The 23,491-nt window shown below is 45.1% G+C and overlaps 1 protein-coding gene across 4 annotated transcripts in view; it reads right to left on the bottom strand.

Annotated features, from left to right (window-relative positions):
* PDZD2 (PDZ domain containing 2) overlaps positions 1-23,491 on the bottom strand; it is a 143,375-nt gene that overhangs the window by 36,912 nt on the left and 82,972 nt on the right. For 3 of the 4 annotated variants that reach the window (XM_076361793.1, XM_076361792.1, XM_076361795.1), the window contains exons 3-8: positions 19,309-19,451; positions 18,520-18,652; positions 16,243-16,410; positions 3,101-3,212; positions 964-1,112; positions 199-318 (exon numbers count right to left, since the gene is read on the bottom strand). In XM_076361793.1, the coding sequence (XP_076217908.1) occupies positions 199-318; positions 964-1,112; positions 3,101-3,212; positions 16,243-16,410; positions 18,520-18,652; positions 19,309-19,451 (825 nt within the window). The remainder of the gene's footprint in view (positions 1-198; positions 319-963; positions 1,113-3,100; positions 3,213-16,242; positions 16,411-18,519; positions 18,653-19,308; positions 19,452-23,491) is intronic. The other variant, XM_076361794.1, reaches the window with a different exon arrangement.

The raw sequence follows: 23,491 nt of genomic DNA on the forward strand, positions 1-23,491 counted from the left end.
TGCATGGCACAAACATCGCTTCCCCCGTATTTTGCAGGTGTAACTTTGGCATTTACATTTGAAAATGGGATTTGTTTATCATTATTGTTATTATTATTGGCTACCTGAGAGCTGCTGGTAGTCCTGGGTGTTGGAGACAACTCTTAAACACCAGCTCTGGCTACATGTGAGAAACCAGCCACGTGCAGAAATCCTCACCTTGCCTTGCCCTTTCATCAGGACGATGTTGGAAATGATGGAGGGCTGGGTCAGTCTCCATGGAGATTCCACTTGTGCGGCACTGAAGGAACGGGTGGATTTCTTCACGATATGGTAGTCCTAACAAACATCAGCAAACAAGGTACGTCACTCTGATTGCTTGGCACAGGCACTGGGTTGTCATACTGGGAAAATTGCATGTGTTGGGGAAGAGGGAGGGGGGGATCTTACAGATATATTCAGAAAAATGTTCAAGGGATGAAATCCTAGCTCATTACAGTCAAAGTGAATCTTGCCACAGTAATTTTCCCGCATTTCGCACAGTAAGAACATTTTGTAATGTACCAGTCATAATTTAAATTAAAAAGATTAAGGGTAGCCTCATGATATACTAAAGTCCTTATCTGCTAAAAAAAAAAAAAAAAAAAAGGAAGAAGGAAAAAAGCCTACATCATCAAGTCATTAAAATAAAGAGAAGCAGGATTTTTTTTGTTTAAGTCCTCAGATCTCTAGAGCTGCAACTCATAAGATCAGCCTTAGGACCTCCTGGCCATAGCAAGAAGTACCCCCCTTCACCATCCTCAGAGTAAAGAAGTTCTTCATAGGTGGCCAACGCATCCCATTTTGGTGTCCAGCCCTGGTTTCAGTCCCCATGATGTACCTACGTGGCCTTGTTTCACTACCCTCGCTTCTACGAGCTCCAGACAAATCTCGAAGGACCGAGCACAGCGAGGTGCTCAGAGCCAGCCCTGCCTGTCCACCCACCTGCCTGGCTCCTGCCGATTCCAGCTGCTGAGGCAGCGAGTGCTTTCTTCCACCCCGGGAATATTTCACTGCTATTTCGTAACTCGATTCACCGTTTTCCACTGTCAGCTCATCGTCTTCTCCCACGGACTCCAAGCGGGATCCGGCACCTAAGGAAAACCACAGAAATACATCTTGCAAACGTCTCAGAGCTGCTTTATCCTCTTGCCAGCATGCAATAATCGCCTCCTGCAAATCCCAACTTAAACAATGCCTTAAAACAACGCTACACGGTTCCCAGCTGGGCTGTTAGAAGCTAGTTTTGATCATCCTCAACTAAAAACTTTTCCTGCTGTCACAGGTTTTCTACGATCTTTCAGTGATGCTGAACTCCTCAGCACTGTCATTCGTGGTAGTAAGGAAAAGCAGAAGATAATTGAGCTGGTAGCTCAGGGACAGAAAATTCAGCTGTTCTCACCCAATGGCACTTGCCAGTGCTCTCAAGCTTCATTTATTTAAAATTAAAAGACCTGACACTGTAGCAGTATTCATTTCTGGAGGTGTCATGTCACTTAGAGGGAAATTTTTCTGGAGAGGAAAAAGGAAAAATGTGCCAAATAAATGCTACTTTCTTTCCTTCTGGCAACGATCCTAGTTGTCTTAAGGAGGAGAAGAGTGCAGAGTTCACATTAGAAACAGAATTATTTGTCTTGAAGGACATCCTGTAATTAGGTGCAGAGTACCCCGCTCCTTGCACCAGGGCTCCTCCAATTCTCATTTTCTCCAAGGTCCCCACAGGACCCACAGTCACAGCAGTTCCCGCACATTCATCCTTGCCATTTCCCCCACCATGCAGGGAAGGGCCATTAACCCCTATTTTACAGATGAAAACCCAAGACACAGACAGGCCAAATTCACACAAGCTGGATTTCATGATGTGGTTTTAAGATTACTTTAAACCAAGGTTAAGTTGGAGCTGCCACAGAAAGGGGCAGCTCTGCTTTCCCTTCGCCTTCACTGCCCTGTCCTTACCCTGGGGACAGCACTCACAAGCCATGGGCTGAGGTAGACCTCCTGCAAATTTGCCCAGGAGAGCCCCAGACCTGTTTTCTGCCACCTCCTCCTCGCCTGGAGGCTGTGCAAGCATTGCTGCCAGCACCAGGGAGGGATGGAGCACGGAGCTGGGGCAGCCGCTTGTTTTCACTCAGCTTTAAAGCAATTCTGCTGCTGCATCCATAGGCAAAATTTGTACTTGCTCACCAGAGTGCCGTTTAAACCCGATCCCTTCTTTGAGGTGTGAAACTACCTCTGGTTTTAAAGCTCCCCTTCCCCAGGCACGCAGGGCACCGCTGCTGCACACAGCCAGGACAGCTGTCTTGGCAGGACTGGCATCCTGGCACTTCCTTCACTCCCAAACCCTCCTGGCACCTACAACTAACCCTTTCCCATCACCTCTCCCTCTCTTCTTCTAGAACAGTTATATTTGTGTTTTCTGCCCATCTCTGAACACAGCTTCCCTCCCTGTGCTGCAGCCCAGGCTTGGGGATGCTCCAGGCTCACCCACAGCCCAGGGGCATCACCACTCATGGGAACCAGGGCTGGATCCCCCCAACACACAGCCACAGGAGCTACAGGCAGAGGAGCTCCCTGGAGCATGCTAAAAATATCTGAGTAGATGGAAATTAAGGTGAACATAGGAGGGCGGGAGACTTGGAGAGTATTAGGGATGAGAACGTGATCGAGCTCTGCACGCAGGTTACTGTTAAGACCTGGGGACAAAGCAATAGAAAATTTCAGGAATATCCGCCATAATGGGTATTTTGGTAATGGCATGTTGAAACATGTCCCCCACCTCAGTATTAGAGCACACTGAAATATATAGGGAATGTAAATGTTAAAAAAAAGAGTGAGAGAGAAGAGAAAGAACAAAAAAAAAAAAAAAAGGAAAGAAGCTTCCAAAATTTTGCTTCATCTTTCTGCCCATACAATAGTTCAACTCAAGAGGCTGAATACAAACATCCTACAGCTGGGATTTTCCTTCCAAATTAAACTAGTATGATCTCCAAAGGAAAGAAAACCTATCTCACTTTTAGAGAGCTAAAATAAATACACAACATAAAAATCTTACTATTGCTATCTTTTATCAACCCAGCTTTACCTTGGGATCGACTTCTGTATTTCAGTATGCCACTTCCAAGAGTTGGATTCTGGTTGTTTCCTTTGGATACTTCTGCACAAGCTGGATCTTGAGACTTCTCAGTTTCCATCACCTGAAAAAATTTTAAAAACCCCAAAAAAACTTATTTACTTGTAAACCAGAGAAGTTGATGGGATTCCTCTCATTTTTACTAAGGGACAAAAATTCCACTGCACATCATCTTTTTTTTTTCCAAAACATGTCATTGTATTAAGCCAGCACACGTTTCTGTAAGTAATTTTCAGCAATGCTTTCGGACATTACTGCAAATCTTACCAATGGGTACAGGTACAGCTCAGTATGGTACAGCTCAGTATGTACGATGGGTACAGGTACACCTCAGTATGCAGGGATCCTCTGCAGGTTACCACGCTAACGCCCCCAGAGTGCCTCCAGCATCCAGAGCACCTCATTCAGGTCCTTCCACATGCATTTTAATAAAATTTTAATGTAGCTTTTATTGCAGTTTGTTCAGCTCAGGGAGCTTCCAGAGACATCACATCTTTATAGAGAAAACCACATAAAAAAGTGGCTGGAGCTGAATGCCGATGCATAGTGGATGAAAAGTTAATTTAACAGAAAGTTATGAAGATTACACAGCTAAGCACTTAAAAGCCTGGAAATGCTCAATGTAAATTTACACGTGGACTCACAACCCCGCCACCCTGAGTAAACGAACCAAGACAGGAGGAGTCTGTTTACCCGCCGTGTTTGCCTAGATGCAGGTGACAATACAAGGTGACAAGGTACAGCTGCACGGCCACACGCACCCACACAGTCAGGGATGAGCAGAGCCGTCCATGTGCAAAGCCCGCAAAGACTCTCCCCAACCCATGTGTTGTGGAAGATCCTGGTGACTCCCTTCTCCACTTGCTGCTTCCTTTACCAAGCTACAGCAGTCAAATTTTCCTACATGTGCCACCACCCAGCGATCCTTGACACGCTCCCCATGCACAGACTAATTCCTTTTGCATTTTCACCCCACCACCCACCATGCATCCTCTGCGCGATTATTCAGACAGCTCATAGCAAGGACAACAAAATTTCCAATACAACCACTTACTGGTTGCATTATACTTTTAACTTACTATATCAACTGCTGGAAGTCAGTTTAAAGAAAAAATCCCACCCAAATGACCAAACACTCTTAACTGTTAAATTAATTTCTACTTCCACTATTCAAGCTTAAAAATAGCAGGATTTTCCTGAGAACCTGCCTCTCACCCCCCAGTCCCTCTTATCCCCAAACCAAGAAAGCCAAAGTTTATCTTTTGCAGAGAGTCTAGACTTTGTGATTTCAGTTCAAAGGGTAAAAACTTCAGGAAAAGATAAAACTGGCAGATGACAGGAAGCTGGAATGGAAACCGCTTTTTATTCCTCCCCCTTCAACATGAACAGCTACACATAGTTTGCACATCCTAGCTAGTTCTTGTTGATTTTTCAAGGCATTTCAGCAACTACTTCAGAGTCCACTTCTAGTATCAAATGCTTTGCAGGTCACAGCTCCATGTAATAGGATTAATCTAAAGAAGAAAATAACTACATCAGTTTGAGAAAACCAGTGCTTACAATTTGGCCATCCTAGTGAGGGACTCGTTACAGAAAAGATTTAAGAAATCAGATCAAAAAACCCACCCAAGAAACCCAAACCATCAGTGATTAGGCCACACCCAAAGTATCACCAACTCTCCCTATGATCTCCTTGAGCGCATACCCAGAAGACAGCAGCAGTGTTTAGAAGTGAGCCGGGACTTCGTGAATCACACAAAGTTAAGCTGGAATTTACCATATAAGCAAAAATACCCTTTTAGAAGTAAGAACGCCTCCCTTGTAGAAAAGCCAAAACCATTTGCACAAACACACAAAAATCACGTAGCTGGTGGTTTTAAAGGTATGCAAAACAATCAGTACTCAGGAGTGGTGTTAACTTTGTGGTGGAGAAATATTTGAAGCATAGGGATGGAGAAAAACAAGAGGGGATGCCTAACTGAAGCAAGCACGGTGCTGCCTTGCACTCACGTGGCATTCAACTATCAGAACAGACAGGGATGGGTCCAGCCTCACTTTTCTGGAGCTGAGCACAAACCAGCTCGGGTCTGGAGCTGTAGAGCTGAGCTGTAGAGTTGTTTCATTTCTGCGGCATGCATAGACATGGGCAGTTTCACCTGATAAAATCACACAACTCCCAGTCCAAAGCTGGACTGCTTCCTCCAGCTCGGAGCATGGGGGTAAAAAATTGGGTTAGTCTGCAGCAGCCTACAGAGAGATGCTGAAATCATCACTGCCACAGCCAATCTCCACCCCGAGCCTGGGCTCAAGGGTGACCTGTTTGGTACATCTTGTATTTCTACTACATGGGGTTTGGGTTTGGTTTGGAGCTTTTTTGCTTTTATTTATTTTGACTGTGCAACAGAAGCAAGCACAGATGCATTCTGCAATTACATACATTTCCATCTAGTGGGGTGAGAGGAAGAATGGGAGACAGTTGCCACTTGCACTAAAACTGTGCACCCTGTCCCTTTACCTCATCGCTGTGCAATCCTGTAGGCTGTGAGCCCACAGAGGGCAAACCCCCAAACCCCACGTATGATCCGCAGAAGGGCACGTGTGTGCAAACACCAATGCTAGGGAAAGCCTCAAGGCGTTCTCAGCAGTCTCCTGAAATTACATTTTATCCAACTCGGCTTCAGAATACAGTAAGAAGTAAAAACATCTAAATCACCTATGTCTCTGTTTATTTCTTATTTTAGCAAAAATACTTTTCTGACACTGATTATAAACATATAGGGGAAGGCACACTAGCATTCGCAATGAAGTAGATATTCTTTAAGTTATTGAGCTTGTCTAATAAACCACCAAGAGTTTTATCCTACTCAGAAAACATTTAGAAATCCCATCCGCAAATCTTGCGAGAACTCCCCAAAGTCGTGCGTCTGTAATCTTTGGCTCTGTTGTAACTTAGACAAGAAAAACCCAGCTCCACCTTATCCTTCTGGCCACACGTGAACGTATCGCTTTACTGTCTCGAGGCGGCTGCCCGCATTTAACCATGCCATTTTAATTTTCCTCACTTTCAAGGAAATGGAGCTTATTATTTCAGTTCTATATGCCTCTTATTAAACTAAACCAATAAATCCTGCCCAACGCCGTCCCAGTGTTAAGGACAAGGGGAGCTTTAATACACACAGTAGTTTGAAGAGAGGTCTAAATATAAAGCCCATTTTGCCAGTTCATTAAGTAGCTCTGGGATCAAGCGATGGTGACATCTCAATTGATTTCAAAGGAAACGGCGCTATCATGGACACGCAGTCCTGGCACCGCACCAGAATGAACAACTGCCCCCAGAGCCCTCGCTCGGGCAAAGCTCCAGCATGACCAGGCCCTTAATTAGGCGAGATGAGGAGCAGGATTACAAGAGTCTGCATTGTTTAACCGCAAACAGCTTGGCAATCGTCACCGATCTACAAAAACAAGGCAGCACACAGGGGATGATACAATTTAATAAGCAAACTGCTTTACTGCTGCTGTTGCGGAGCTCCTAAGCTGCTGCCTTTCCCATCAGCGAGCCCATCTGACTCCCCACGGCACAGCCTGCTGGCTTTCTCTGCTGAGGAGCGCTAGCAGCCTATAGACAAGTTTAACCTTATAGTTAGGGACCCAAACAGCGAGAATTAGACTGAGCTGTCTGTGGCACACCAGATTCAGCTCTACCTGCACTGGCAAGTCCACCAGCAAGTCCACTGCCCTTCTTTAAAACAGCAATGTGAAAGAGGAACAGCTGTGCCCCTGCACACAGCAACACTGCACCAGCTCCACGGGATAATTCCTCACCTTCTTCAGTCCTGGCACCGCCAGGACAGTTTTTCCTTAAGCAGCACTACCCCAAACATATTTAATCATAAAACACTCCAACATCTCTGTCTGTAGGGCAGCCGGCAGGATGAACCCAACGAGTCTCCAAGAGCAGTTAGCACCAGACCCTTCAGAGAGAGGTGCAAAACACCCGATGCAAACCTGGCTTTACCTGGTCCCTACACAAAGTCTTTCTTCCTAGTCCCTCAAGACTAGCTGATGCCTTAAGGCTTTAGCCTTTCCAAAAGTTTTGGAGATTTTCTTTGAAGATCTATTATAATTCTAGTTGTTCCAGTTATTTGTGCAATTATTTATTGCTTTCTGGGGCACAGCATGCTTTAAGCCTTAAATGTATCTGGTAGGCAGGGAGCTCCGCAGAACCGCAGAAAGTAGAATACCTTCACTTTTAAATTAGCTCTTTTTCAATTTAATTGAATCCATCTTCCAGATAAATTACAAAGTGCAGCACTATAATTTACCGGAATTAACACTGCAAATGATGCAGAGGACATGGATTTTCTAATCTTGGCCAGCACCGAGTTTTCCATGGCTTACTGCTCTCTTTTAGGGCATGCACAAAGCTGCCTGGATGCTGGAAAGAGCTGGATGAGCCAGGACACACAGCACCAGGGGCACCTTTCTGAAACACAGCACCTCCCAACACCCAGGTAGCACCCTCAGCTAAACCAAATTAAACCCAGATTTAATAATTTCTGGAGCAGGCTCAGGCCTCTATGATTCTATGACTCTCCTCTTCCAAAGGGTATTGCATTGCTGCTCCCCTTTGTCATGGCACAAACGCAGAGATACAAATGGAGCCAGGGATGGAGGAAAAGAGGAGGAATGTCACCTCCATGTCAGCACTAATTCAGTGCCTTAACTGGCATCTTAGAAAAACCTGGTGCCCCAGTTTCTGCCCCAGCACGAAGCTGCCGGGGCAGACAGCAGCTCTGCACGTTGGCCAGGGCAGGCTCCACCAGCGAGGCTCCAGGAGGGCTCAGATTTGGGCTATATTTAGCACCGCTGGTGAAACAAAGCACCAGCCGCCTTCCCCAGCAGCTCGTCTGGGAATTAGCCGTGCTGGTACCACCAGGTGCAGCCTGTACTTCCTCCTGCCCAGGCAAAGGGGATGGGAACCTGAGGCCTCCGTTACCTAATTATAAAGAAAGCGTTGGAAAACTCCCGGTTCATGTGCAGCAGGAGATCAGGAAATCTGATAAACAGTCAAGAACTGGAGCTGCCCTATTTTCTGAATAGGTGGAAATGCCAAATAAACAAAACAAAAGCCTTTAAAGTGGTCTCTAAGAATGCCTGGTCTATCACTCTACCAAATGCCTGCATTCAAAAGCCACCCTAAGCCTTCACTGTAATGCAGTAGCTGCTAGAAAGGGCATTAATGTCAGCTTCAGGAGGTACAAAACCCCCATGGCTATTTCTATTGCTCTTTACCAAGTGACCAAGTAGTCACACACAAACCTGCACATGAAACATAACCTGGCACTCACCAGCACAAAGCCAGCAGCAATATCTGCCCATGCACCCTCAGCAAACAGACTGGAAATGTACTATGGCAGAGCTGAGCTGCCCTCATCTTCCAGAATGTTCTATTTATTTTGTACAAGACACCCCAAAACCTTCTTCAATGTGCTTGATACCAGGAGCCCCAACGCACTGACCATGGCCCAGAGGATGCTGGCAGGTTTTCGATGTAGCAGGATCCCAGCTGTGCTGGCTCCAAAGACTCACTGGGCCAATGTTGTATTTCTGGTCAGGACTTCAGCTAAGTAAAGCAGATTTCATTTTCAGGTTTCCAAACAGTCGCTAAAATTAATAATAATGTTTTGAAGAGACAAAACTTTAAAAATATCCTTTTAAATAAGAAGAAAGGCAGGAAATGGCTAATGCAGCTAAGTTCTCTGAGAAACAGTATCACAGACAACACATGCCTTGGAAATATTAAGATGTTCCCAGGTAAACAGTTCCTAATCCTTTTTGGACCAGATACTCTTCTTCTGCAATATATTATGATTTTCACTAGAAACAGATTCTAAGCTAAAGGAAATCAAATGCATACATTTCTTAAATGGTGCACAAACAGATCACTGCTGTTTTCTTTTTTATGCTTCATCCTTCCACCCCTCCAACCATCAAAAAGCATGACACGTTTGCATGCAGTTCAGTCGTTGCCCACGAGATGTCTCCATGTGCTGCACAGAGGTCCCAGAAGAGCGGTCCTGGTAAACAGGAGACAAACATGGAACTCAAGTTGTGTGAAAGCCAGTCCAGCTCCTCCGTTATTTTCTTTTAATAAATGCTCAGCTCATGGCTTAGCACAAATCCGGAGCCTATGCATCATGACAAACAATAAATTGCTTCTGCTTTTTTTTTTTTAAATAACAACTTTTTGACTCACCATGAGGGACAAAGCAAGCAATAAACAATCCTCAAAATAAACAACTCTCCTGAGAATGAAACAAGACCTTCCTAATACCGAAGTCAACGCACAGCTACAGAGAGTGTTCCCCTGACACAGCTGGTGGAAAGCTTTGGATTTCAGCTCCAAAACCACGTTTTATATCATCCTAAGTACATGAGAGGATATGGAATACATAAGCATTAAGTGTCTTTCATACCTGAGTCAAGGATCTGAACCCTCATACATTATATAGGCTGCATTTATTCAAGCACAGCACATCTAGAATGAGTTTTAACTGAGCCCAACCAACACTGGACTGTGTACACGCTCAAGAATTTGCAGATAAACAAACTGCAGATGTGATGATATGACAATTCATGCTAACTCTCAAATCCTACAGCCTTTATCATCCTTCTGTTAATGTATGGGAACCACATGGCTGTGACAGCATCTCTCTTGTTCCAGTGCCATGAGGGGGTTATTTTTAGCTTGTTAAAGGCAGTTCATCTCCTTCAAAACTGGGCAGTTATCCAAACAGCCAAAGGAGAGACAGGCTGTACTGTATCTGTTGCTTTATGGGAAAAACCCTCATTCACAAAAACAAAGACTATGCAGAACCTGTACTGTAGATAAACTTGTGTTTCTATTACTCTGCTGACTTGGCTTTCAAACATATCACACAGAAGAGCAAAAATGATAACTCTGGGCATTGTCTACACTGATATTTATGGTCAAATCAAAAAGGTTATCTTCCACCAGCCCAAGCAACAGGAGGTATTTCACAGTTTGTAGCCTGCATCATGTCCATGGGGAACCCTTCAGAGTACTGGCCTCTGAAGGGTGAAACAGTTTTCTCTGGGCTTGCCTTTGACACAGAGGCAGTAGAAAGTGGCCCAGAAGGGCCTGGGAGCCAGGCACAGGGAAGGATGCTACTGTTGCTGAGGAACTCCCTCCTGACCTGAAGAACACATTCACATTAATGTCTCCTTGCCAGGTGAATTTTAGAACGTGTGAAAAAACAGTAATTCAATGACACTGACCCCCGGGTGCCTTTCACCACTCTTCCTCCTCCCCAAACTCACGTGATGCATGCCCACACCTTCCCCGCACCACCACCATCAGCCCATCACTGAACATCCCCCCAGCAATAAGATGAATTGCAATTGCTTATTTTAATGTGATACGGCTTCTGGAAACAACACAAGAACAGCCACATTTGGCAAACAAGATTTGGTCCCCAAATATTCTGTCATTTTCTCTTGCCCAAATTCCTAACTACATTTACTCTAAAAACTTGCATTTCCCCAGTCCTCTGGAGTCACTGTAGGACCCAGTGTGTCTGCTCAGGTACAGCATGAGTGAAGGGCACTGCACAGGCACAGGCCCATGTATATGCTGGACAAGACTGTATTTCAGGAAGGTACAGTGCTGCCAGACTTTCAACAAATACAGCATTTATAGCTGAGCAGCAGCTCCAAGCCATGCTAAGGAGCGGCTGGACCCTGCCCTCACCTGCCCCTTGCAAGGGTGATGTGGCACGAGGCAGGATCTGCAAACTCTTCCAGCCCTCACCACGAAGAGGAAAGGAGTTATTAAACCCTTCTCCAGGACAAGGGCTGGCCACAACCGAGCCTCACACCAGGCTCTTCATCTTCTTTCCCCGCCAAGTAAAGTGTTTCAGTGCAAAGCAGACTTCTGACAGCAAAAGCTCTTTCTTGCTTTTTTCCAGCCATGCAGTGCTGTTTGAGGAGTGAGTCATGTTTCAGCAACCTCTTTCGAGACTGCAGTGCCCTAATGGCAACGAACGCTCAAGTCCTCCAAGTAATGAGGGTCCCTCCCCGCGCTCTGCACACATTTAATTGTTGAGTTATGCTTCCTGTTCCTTCTCAATGCTAATGCTTTCTCTGAAAATCTCTCCCAGTGTTTCCAGAAGAACTTTTGACCCCAAGAGCGTTTTTAAACTTATGGCATTGTTATCCTCTTCCTTATTATGCTTGCATGGCTACAGGTAATTACATATGGATTCCCTGGTACGACAGAAAGGCTCACAACAGAAAATAACTAAGCAGTCCTATGGCTCAGATAAAATATAAAAATGGGGAGGGAGGGGGTAGTAAACTAATGAATTTCTGCATATTCACAGAACAGGTTTATTTATCCACTTTCAGCTGCATGCCTTGCAAAAAACACAAGTAGGATCTGGCAGGGATAAGGAAACCCAGTTCATGCAAGAAACCTTTAACCAGGGGCATCCTGTTTCTGTTACTTGTAGGAGGATCAAGAGCTTGGCGGGTCATGGCCGTCTCGGCATGCAACATGCCCACAGCTCACGTGAAGGTACACATCAAGCACTTCAGGTCAACACAAAATGATTAAACACAAGCAAAAGGGTTTTGCCGTCCCACAACAGAGGGTCAGACAGCCGGGGATGCTGCCAGAGGTTGTCTCCCCAGGGCTCGCCTGCATGGTCGGCTTGGGCAAGGGGAGGCAAATCGCCTCCCTTCCCAGCTCCCCCCCCAAGAGGCAGGGATAGCGATGACCTCCTTTCCCAAATACGAAATTCCCCTTTTGTATAATTCTATTCTGCATGGAACAGACTTGGCTCAGGGTCCTGCCTCCAGCATCACGAGCAGCAGATACCCGAGGGAAAGCACAAGATTAAGCAAAGTATAGAGGAACGGTCCCCAGGCTTTCCTCCCTGCCTCCAGCAACTACAGATCCAAACCTACCGAGGCAGACACCCTTTTCTTGTATTTAGTAACTTCTTGGAATTTCAGCCCATTAATATGAAGCTGGTCACTGAAGCTGAACACTTCAAAGATAAAGTACTCAGATCACCATGTATTGAACAACATAGCACCAGCAGAAACAAAGGCAAAAAACTTTGAAGCAACTAAGAATGGTACATGGCTCTGTCTGGGGACCCCAAATGCCCCAAATTAATCAGACACTTTGCAAACTCTTGGCAGACCTGCTTTCTCTTTAGAGTTCATTTCCCAGGTTGCTCCGCCAGCCAGCAATACAGTGACAGATTCAATTTAAAGCAACAGGAATACTAGGAAAAGTGAATTAGAATTAAAAATAAATTGTCAAAGGCAAATCCTATCATATCATCCTACTTCACTTGGACATAAATAATGACATTTTAAAATAGCAATGTCAACTGCACAAGGCAAAATATGGATTGGGGGGGGTGTGTGTGTTTAAAATCCCCAAAATGCCTCAGGACAATTTAACACAACATGACTCTGTGGCCTGGTATTTCGTATCTGAAGTTAAGGAACATTTTGGCCAAACTAGCTCTAAAAGAAATGCACTTTAAGGAAATTAATGTAATCCTTTTTCTGCCTGGCGGCACAAGTTTTATTAAAGTTAGAACTTTAAGGGATGTTTCATGTTAAACAGGGCTTTACGTAAGGAGACCGTGTAAAAACAGAGCTCCAATTAAATTGTATTATGAAATTTGTATTAATGAAACACAACAAGGGAACTTTCAAGTAAGACTTACAAGTGATATTTCTCTTAAATTACAGTTTTCAAGTGTCACTAAACTCTTCTGCTGTGTCCTGGGGAAGCTGATTAGCTCAGATTATATTTCCCTGGCTGGAAACGCTGGAGCAGAACTTAAGAGTTTTAAAGAACTTGCTCACAGGGAAAACTTTTAACATCCAGCCCCTAGAAAAGAGACTTTTTTTTTTTTTTTTTTTTTTTTTTTAATTTTTCACAGAACCGTAGAGTAAGCCAGGCTGGAAGGGACCTTTGGGGGTTCCTGGTCCAGCCCCCATCTCAAAGCAGAGACAACGTTCCTCAGGGGCTGGTCCAGCTGAGTTCTAAATAAATACAAGGATGAAGATCTGAATATATACCTTAGTTCCAAGTGATTGTTTTTTCTGCCTGCTTCAGCCTTTAAGCAATCAGGTGCTAAGGCATTAACAGCAAGTCCATCACGTCTATAAATTACAGTTCTGAATACTCAGCACTGAACTATATTCACAGCGAGGTTCATGAAAGAAGACCTTAGACAACCCTAAGAGCTCCTGCAAGTTTTGTAGTATCTTCTACACTTGCTCAAGAATTACACATACACTGTGCTGGTCAGAAAAGGGACAGTGAAGCCTTAGTTGATGATAAATCACTCTGAATTACTTGTTGTTACCTAACCACGCAGCACCTGACAGCATCCCTTTAAGTCTCTACAAAGCCCTGCACAGTAAACAAGAAAATTCATTAATCTCTTGCCAGAGGTAAGAAACTGGTGGTGAGAAAGGTAACTCCTGGCCAGAGCTGGGTTGAGAACTGGTTTTAAATCTAAGAGGTCTGACGCTCCAACTGAGACCACAGTCTCAGTTACCTGGTCCAGACCTTGAGTGTCACCCACCCTGGAAGTCTAAAACAATTATATTTGCACTGATTAAAAATGGTCCAGCTTAGTTCCTGCTTTAATCATCAGTCACACCGTCATCCCTTATCTACAGTATAAATATAATGGAAAATATATGAAAGAAGACATGTGAGTATCATCAAGAGAGTGGGAACAGTAAAGAACAGTAAGTTCCAAAGCAATTTTGCAATAATCTATATGACTATACATATACCTTTAAAAAAAAAAATCATGTGATGCTTTGTGTTCATACTGACCTTGAAATTGGCTTCTCAACTTTGTATGAAAAATCCCCTCCCCATCTCGCCAAGTGGAAAAAAGCCATGTGTGTAGTTTTATCTTTTCCATAAATTTACCTTCCTACGTCCTGCCTGGTGGCACGCAGGATTTGCACAGGCCAGCTCAGCTCAGGCTGCCATGATCTGATGAGGACGGATTAGGCTGCGGGTAGAGCCGAGGGATCTGCACTGTACAGACTGCCCACCCCAGGCTGCAGAGAGCCCCGTCTGCACTCCTGAGGCTGAGACAGCAATTACAAGGGGAACGCAAAGACATCCTGTGTTTTGGATTAGAAGAGGAAGAATTTCATGTGCTGCTCAAGCAAAAAAAGAAGAGGTCCTGAGAGTCACCAATAACTTATTACATCCCTCTGAATTACATCCCCTCCAACAAAAAAAAAAAAATTAATAGAAACAGAGAAAAGAAGAAAAAAGTAATCTTGCTGCTATTCTTCTAATTTCCCCTCCATCCCCCAGCGATGCATTATGAAAGCACAGAGCTGTTGCCATCAGGGACGAGAGTGCCAGATAGGCAGGCAAATCAAACTGGCTCTGAATTAGGCTACCACCACTGCCAGCTTGCAGCGGCACTGGGACGGACACTGGGGCAGGGTCCAAACTCAGGTCCATGCTGAAGGGCTTTGGGCAGGCTCGTGCGGCTGGGTCTTCACGGAGGCGTGCACCTCAGCTACTTTGAGCTTCCCCTAGCATGATGTTAATCTGGAAAGGAAACACCCGATTAAAAAAAGCCATCACTGAAAACCAGGCAGAGCCTTGCTGTAAAGTCAGGAGGAAACCAAGCGACAAATAACTCCTAGCGTGTGCTGAAAGAGTCACTGGAACGCCAGGGAGCTGCATCCTGAAGCCACACATAATTAAGTTTTGACAAAATTGATTTTTATGTTTAAGCATTGCTGAGCCACAGCCTTATGAAAAATTACCAGAATGTGAAACATGACATACAGAAGAATTTAAAGTATTTTGATAGCCAAAAGGACGCTTAGGTGCCCTCTCAAGTTAGCATACAAACACTACACCGTCATCAGCACGCTAAGCATCCCTGATTTATTTGTTTTTCCCTTCCTCCCCCCAAAAAGGGACCCTGACACTCAGAAGAGAAGACAGTGCAGAAATAACAAAACTTGTCACAGTAAAGAGATGTGTGAGAGTAAGGACTGTCATAAGCATAGACTCAAAGAAAGTCAGAGATAACAGGCAGGCATGAAGTGAACACCAGCCTCAGCTAGACTACAGCGTGAGACTTGTCCCAGGGAGTGGTCTTTTGCTTAGAAAAGGGAAAGTATAAGAATACAAAACCAAAACAAATCACCAGACCAATATCACGTCTGAACCATCCAAAGGTTTAAGAGATTTATTATAATTGCCGCAGAAAAGAGGGGGGAAAAAAGATGAGAGAATAAAAAAAAAAGATAAAAGCTTCAAGTGAATCCACCTGCCTTCCCTTGCTGGAAAACCAGCCTGCAAGCTCTTTAGAGTAGCAAACATCATTTTATTCTTTGTGTGTACAATACAACAGAGGCCCAGAACACAGACGAAGTTTCAGAGAGCTGCTACATTACAAATAAATAACAATAATCCACTTAATCTCTGCTTAATGCAGCCCTGAAGGGAATGCAAGTGAGATTATCAACCAGCAGCATTTATTCAGCAGAACTTCAGTTACGGTTCACAGCCAGAAATTCATATCCCTCCCCCCAAAAGTGCCTGTTGGCTTCAACAGAGCAAATAAAAACTTGGAGACTTGGATCATAAACTGTTAAAGAAGTTTAGTTACAAAAGGAGGGGAAAGAAGAGTGTGTTACTGCGTAAGCACTGCGAGAGACTTTGCATCAGATCCAACAAAAGCAGTGGAAGTGGGTGGAAAACAATCCAACGGCAGAGAGAAAAAAACCCCATGATTGCCACATAGCTTGGAGGACACGAGAGCTCCTGCTCCCTGTGCTGCTGCTTTGCTGCAGCGCAGTAGCAGAGATGGCAGATGCCGTGGTAGATGCCATCCCCATTTCAGCTTGTCACCCACGTCCCATGCAAAGAGGGGCTGGGTGGGATTGCCCCATCCCAAGGACCTGCTCCGTGTCAGGCTGTAGGAGAATGTGACAGATGCAAACGGGCGTCAAGGGAGAGAGTAAAAACGTCACACCAAAGCCACACTTACAGCGACCAGTTTTTCAGGAGAAACATTCACTCCTTTCACATCTTCTTCTTCTGGCTCTTCATTTTCCTTATTGTCAGTGCAAGAGACAGAGTCTTGGACTGAGCAAGTGCTAAGCAAGTCTGGCAAACTGGTAGATGGGTACTTCAGAAAATCCCCTTCAGCAGATTCCTACTCGAGAGACAACAAAATATGTTACATCACATGCAGAAAACCACCAAAGTCATGGTGAAACTGCTCCATTTCACCTGCCCAGTGAGAGCTCCCCGGTAATCCTCCCCTCGTTACACACTTCCATGTGCTTAAACTTTAATGGTCCAGTTATAAAAAGCAGACCTGGTTTTAAAGTGTATATATAGTAAACACAGGCCAATACACGTCTAAAACAGTTAGATTTCATAAAGGAGAATTTAAAATAAATGCTTCCCCAGCAGCCTGCTCCTCCCCACTTTGGGTTTATTAAATGTCACTGTGAGCAGACTCTGAGTTTACAGACCTCATTATTCATTTCATTGCATCCCAAATCACACTCTGTGCTCCTGCTCCCTCCCTGTGGATGTTCCCTTCACATGTTTATCTATCTACAGGCATAAGAATAACACACCGACAACCCTACTTAGGAGAACAAAATGAAAACTGACCCAGCGATCCTCTACCAACTCAGTCCTGATATGCTTCAGGATCTGTTTCCAGTCTTTGGCACCTTTTCCGGGAGGCAAACACGTGCATCAGCCGAAAGCAGTGGCCAGACAGACTCTCATTTTATTGCTTTCAGAACAAATCCTGCATTCAGGAGCGCCCACCAGGCCAAACTGCAAGGCTGCTTTCCCATACCAACAAATAACGCCCAGAGGGAGCTGCTGGGGAACACTTCACCCGTTTACACCTTTTCTGAGACTGCCTGAAACACGGCACAGGCTGGATTCCCCACTGCTTGCCTTTCCAAGTCCTCCTCCCAGGGACATGAAAACTGTCCAAGCGCACAGAGCACAGGCCAGGCAGATTCACAGCCTGATCAGGAACGTGAAGTTTTATGCTGTAAGCTTATTCGCGATGATTATTTTGATGCAGTCATCACATGAACAGGCAAATAATTTTAAGGAGAAATTTATGCAGTCTACCACCTTGCGTTTTGGCAGAGAGTCCAATTGTCTAAAGGAAATACAAAATGTACCTACTTCAGGTCAAAGCGTGTTGTTTCCAGAATAAACACCGGTGGGGTTAATACCAGGCTGTGACCCTACAGAAAAGTCTTCAATGAACTTCACTGTCTAACTGAAACATTAGAGAAGTTATAGGCTCTTCACTTTGTGGTGGGATAGAGCCTCTTCTTGAAAAACATGAGCATAAAGCATCCTGGGAAGCCGTAAGAGCATTCAGACATTAAACCCGCAGAAACCTGCATCAGGTTGACTGGGGCAACCTGAAGATGAAGCTACGCAAAATTTTAAAAATACTGATAGTGGCCTGCTGACACAGCACGCTCCACTGGGAAAAGCAGGTTTACGAGTGGTCCCTTTGGCCCAAGAAGTTCCTGCCACCACCCCAAAGGCCCTGATGGCCCCACCTGCAGACAGGTCCTTCTTTGAGACCCCAGGTGCTTTTGGGAGCCAGTCGGCCACCCACCAAATGCCTGCATTAATCCAAGCAGGGGAGCAGCAGGCTGTGGTGCGGGGAGGAGAGCGAACTGGGGCGGGCAGGATTTTCTTAAACAAAGAAAAAATTATTGTGTAATATCCCTCAATCTCCTGCAATGAAAGCAGAACGAAGAGCCCGACTGATGAGTTCTACTCTCATTTCCCTGAAATTTCATGCTCCTTTATCTGCAAGAGCTCCACTCCACGCTATTAACAAGGACCAAATAGGGAATTCAAGCCAAGAGATCATCATCAAGAGACCTCAGGCACACAGACAGGACAAGGGATGGGAGCTATTGAGGCTATGCAGGCAGGAAGCAGAAGAGGCTGAGAACATATATGCTGCTTTATTTAGCATATACTTTAAGAAAATGGTTTTGGCCAAAACTTAAGTAACATCTGCATGAATAAATACAGACTCATTTACACACTGAATGACAGTGACAATACAAGCAAATCATTAAGTTGGTCTATACCGTGCTGATTTGCCACAGATTTATGGCAGCTACTGCTATATTTCCCATAGCTGTGCATTACATTTAGGGGAGCAAATGTGCACACGTGATTCCCTATCAAAAATATGCCCTTTCCACGCAGCACTTGTGGATGTACATTCAGGAGACCACCAAGAAGAGGACCATACCTTGCTAGCGACCACCAGCTGCACCAGGCCAGCAGCCGAGCGAAGGAGGGCCACGGCGTCCTGGTGGGAGAGCCCAACCAGCGACTGCCCGTTGATCATGAGGAGCTCATCGCCCGCCGTCAGCCTGCCATCCCTGCGGAAACAGAGCAGGAACGCAGAGCTGCAGGGCGGTCCTTCGCCGGTTCCGGGCTCCAGTGGCACGCGGCAGGACATGGAGGCATGGACAACACGTGATCTGGCTGATGCTAAGCTTGCATCTATCAGTGCAGTGTTATCTGCCCAAAAAAGTGGCTCAGAAAGGTGCCCCCAGGAAATCATTGTTACACCCAGAGCCATTTCACCCTCTTTGCAGGGGTGAGACCCCTCAAACCTTCTCTGTGCCCCACCGGAGATGGTCAGGGAGCAGCAGTGAGCCCCATCTCCCCCCCATCAGGGAGCAGGGCCAGGGCTGTCAGTGAGCATCCCGGGTTGCACGACCCACGCTCACACACTGACGATCCCATGGGAAAGGCCCATCTTCCAAAAAGGGACTTGGGGAAAAAGCCCCACAAGCCATCAGGCTCCATCACCAAGCAAGTGTTGTATCTGTCTATAGTTTGGACTAAACATGCTGGAAGAAGCTTCTGTGACCAATCACAAAGAAGAGTTTTTAAGCTAAAAATGCCATATTCTGACCCTCACACAATGGGAGGGCAAACCCCCCACACCTGTCTCATGAGTCTGGCTAACAGCAATGGCCACAGATGCTCCATCACACCCACTCCCGTGAAGGCACCACTGTCGCCTCACCTGTGTGCAGAGCCGCCTTCCTCCACGTGGGTGATGATGATGCTGTGAGGGGACCGCTTCGACCCTCTGCCTCCCGTTATCTGGATTCCCAGCCCGTCCATCCCCTTCAGGATGTGCATCTTCCATATGCGGCAACCTTCTCGCTGAGAGAGAACGTGCAGAGAGTCCTTGAATTTGGATTTGGACACTGAGAGAGGGCTGGGAGGGTACAGGAGGGAGCTATTTAGCACCTTGCTGCCCATCACCACACATCTGTATAGCTCAAGCTATACGGGTGTTTTTGCTGAGCTTTGCTGTGTTAGCTGTGGTCCAAGCGAAGGAGGCAGAAAGGAGGAGGCAGCACAGAGCAGGGTCAGCACGTAGAGGTTTTCTTGCAGGGCTGTTTGCAGCTTTTCTGAGCCACGCAGAGGTGCTGCTCTCAATGCCCTGATCCTTCCCAAAGCACCCAGCAGCCTCAAACCCCTTCGCCAAAAGTCAAGGATGAGCTGTGCAGGGCTGCAGAGGAGCAAGACGTTGTTCAAGGGGGACCCTGAACACCGGGAAGCACAGCTGCTATTGCAGCAGGGACCAGATTGGCATCACACAGCAGCACTTCCCTCTCCAGAAGGGTTTGCAGATTTGAGACATAGGAAAGAAAATACCAGCTTCAAATTATCATCTGCCAATCAAATATTTCTTATTGGACAGCTGTAGTACAGACTGTAAATAATAAATTTACCCACCACAGAGATCAACTTTTCAGTATAAGTAAGGTAATAAGAGATGTTTAGGACACCTTTTTCTTTTCTTTAATGATTACAAATATTTTTCCAAAAAGTGCTTTACAAACTCCAGAGCAATACGAAATGCAAAACAAAAACTAGTTCCCGTGAGTCCTACTGGCAGGACTGGGCACAAGGAAATACAAGTGTGGCAGATATCAGCAGAGCAAAAAAGGGAAAACAAGCAAGCAAGCAAGACATGTAAGGCGATTGCCAGGACTCTCTCAGAGAGGGGAAGAACCAGGGTAACAGAATTATGAGAAACCCTAGGAAGTTTTCAAGCTTGCAAGACAGCAAAATGCACAATTTCGAGGCAATTTTTAGGCCGTGTGTTGCAGTCACCAGGCACCGGGTCAGCTATTTCTGACTGGGTCTGTTCTGCACACAAGTAACGTTCTCACAGTACGCAAACACCCAAGCAGCAAAGATGATTAAAATTTCATGCCAAACTGTGAAAAGCATGTACAAATTGCTGCTTGTTTCTAAGAAGGGGAACTGCTAAATATATTGGCAAACCCAAGGGTTGTGGCAGCAACCTGCAGATTTTAGGCCAACGTTGTTTATCAGAGCCTTTATCAAGGGAAGAAAATGTGCTTTTTTTACCTGATCACTGGGAGTTTTTCAGATACAGGAACAAAGAGGTCAGTATCTACACCAATCTCTTAAGAACAAAGTGAAAAATAATGACAATAATGTTACACAGTCCCTAGACCACAGGTAGGAGAAACAGGAAAAACAAACCAGGTGTCTTAAGAGGTAACCCAAAAGTTTGAGCCTGAAAACATATACACCTGTGGGTAATTTGTTAACTTGAAAGTCATGCACATGGGCTATATCCCAACAGGTTTAACTGGGATCCTCAATGCACCGATAAAAGCCCAGTCTCCTGCTGAATAACAGGACATGTCAGGACAGAGAATACTTTGAGATAAATTAGAGTGATACATGAGATGCCGTGTTAAATGCAGGGGCAAGAGTCAACTATATTTATCTACTTAAAAAACAGAACTGAGCTACAGCATGAAAATGCTCCAGAGAGGTTTTATTGCTATAAAGTACCTTGCACCCATAATGAAAACAATATAACAGAGAAATACAATCTCTCTGCCTCCCCAGCCAAGCCCAGGCTGAAACGATGACCATCTATTCTCCTCACAAGATGCCACTCCGAGTGTCCCGTTGTTAAATCCAGTTTGGAAGCAGACCCTCCAATAAAGTTTAACAATGCAGTCATAAAATTGCATTTAATGATTTGCAAAAGCTTTTTGGAATGCGAGTTATGCAAAGGCCCACGACGTGCAGCGCCTAGCTTGCATTCCTCAGCACTCCTCACTATCACACATCTTATTAAAAAAAAAATTCCCAAATTTATTCTTAACTGACCCACTCTCAAATATTCATTTACATAGCAAAACACTTAATAGCAGCAAATGGGAAGACTCCACTGCTCTTAATGCAAGCCCCATCTTACTCCCCTTGAACTCTTACTGAAATCAAAAGCACTTGCAAAGTAAAGCATTACTCAGTCTGAACACAGACAGCAGAACACAGCCACAATAAAGACAACGAAACCATTTGGCACATACTTAAACACCTATTTCTTTCACTCATTTTCAAATGACACAGTCACCATCTCCTGTGTAAGAAAAGGCTGTCCCTCAAGTCCCCGCCAGTCAGCTGCATGTATTTCACTGGGAATAAACAATTCGGTGTTGACTGGAAATCAGATCCCCTCACTGTCCTTTCACTCTTCCTCATAAAACATTCATAGCTCTTCATTTAACCGTGTGCTACAAAGCAAACGCCCCCCACCAATACACATGTACCTCCAAGGTACGTCACTCCAAGATTTTGAAAGCTAAGTATTAAAAAGCAGATTGCTAGCCTTTGCTTGAGGCCTCTTGGAGAAAGGAGGTGTTCAGCAGAAGCCCCTTCCTCTCCCCATGAAGCTGCTCTCTCTTTTGCACAGAGCAATATGGGATACTTCACAGCCAGCTAGGAAAATGCTGCTGCTTTGAATGTGCATCTTATGTGACTCCATCACAGGAAAGCCTTAATAGTAAAGCTCTGTGCCAATTCCAAGGATTTGTAAATATATTTAAATTTTACTTAAAACTAGTTTTCTTGAGTTATTGGAGATTCCCAGGTTCAACAACACAAAGCCTAAATACTTTAAAAAAAGAAAAGAAAAAAAAGCAGAATGAGGCGTGTCTTTAATTTTGAAGTTTTTTAAAGGATCATATTTTCAAGCTTTCCTTCATAAACAAAAAGACTACAAGCTCACTTAGTCTTCAAATGAAAGCTAGGATTCTGGTGTATTCACTCCACTCCAGAGACTTACAATACCCAAGGAAACTCCAAGTGTAGTCAGATTTGGCAGTTTGCAGGCCTGATGTCACTGTCCTTGGAGCCTGCATAATCCCTGCCCAGAGGAGGACGAGTTTAACTGCTGACCGGTCTCCTCTGATCGGCTGCACAATTCTGGTTGCTGCTCAGCCGCTGTCAGTTTCATACTCCTATTAACATCTGAACTTTTCCACCCTCTCAGAGTAATTCTCATAGCTTCATTTATAAATGACTCAGAATAATCCCCCCAGCTGTGTTCACAAGTGACACGATAAATCTGCACACGTGCACCCACAGCTCACAGTGCAAAAGCATTTCATGCCTAAAGCAGAGAGATGTGCTGGTGCCAGTCCAGCCAGGTATCTCAAACTCCGGACATCCTCAGCAAGGACAGAGAGAGAGGCACTACCAGCTCCTGTAGCAGCCTAGGCAATACCCACCTCTTAAGAATAAGGAGACCAACCTACGTCCCTTAAGCAAAGGCAGGACACAATAACAAAGCTCAGCACTTGAGAACCCACGTGGAAAGGGCTCACTAGATAACATGGGCTGAATACCTGTATGACAATCCAGAAAATTTCATGCAATTCACCTGAGATTCGGCCAAGATGGACACTCAGAAAGACATCCATGCTTGCTTTGAGAGTGTCAATGGAATAAGAAGCCAAAATTTCCCTTTAGAGATTTGTTCCCCATCTCCTGGGAGCAAATGTTAACTCTGCTCAGATCCACCCCATGGACTTTGCTTGTAAACACAGAGCAGCAGCAGACCTGCCTACGCAGAGGGACTGTGGATTCCTCTTGATGGAAGGGTTTCATGGGCAAGATGGACGGGTTTCATGGGCAAGATGGACCAACATTTGTCAAAGGTGGTCTGAGAGGAGGAGATGAGACCAGGTCATCTCTTGAAGTCCCTTCCAGACCTACATTTTTTTACTTCCCTCACACAGCAAGCAGAAACACAAATGGTCAAGTCAGGCTGCAGTTGGGCTAATGGCTAATTTTTGTTCTCTGCAGTTACATCACTCTTAGGTGACTCAACTTTCCTCCTAACTTGGCTCTTTCGAACAGGCAGC

This window comes from Aptenodytes patagonicus, chromosome Z, assembly GCF_965638725.1.
Source record: "Aptenodytes patagonicus chromosome Z, bAptPat1.pri.cur, whole genome shotgun sequence".
In the NCBI taxonomy this organism is placed as follows: Eukaryota; Metazoa; Chordata; class Aves; order Sphenisciformes; family Spheniscidae; genus Aptenodytes; species Aptenodytes patagonicus.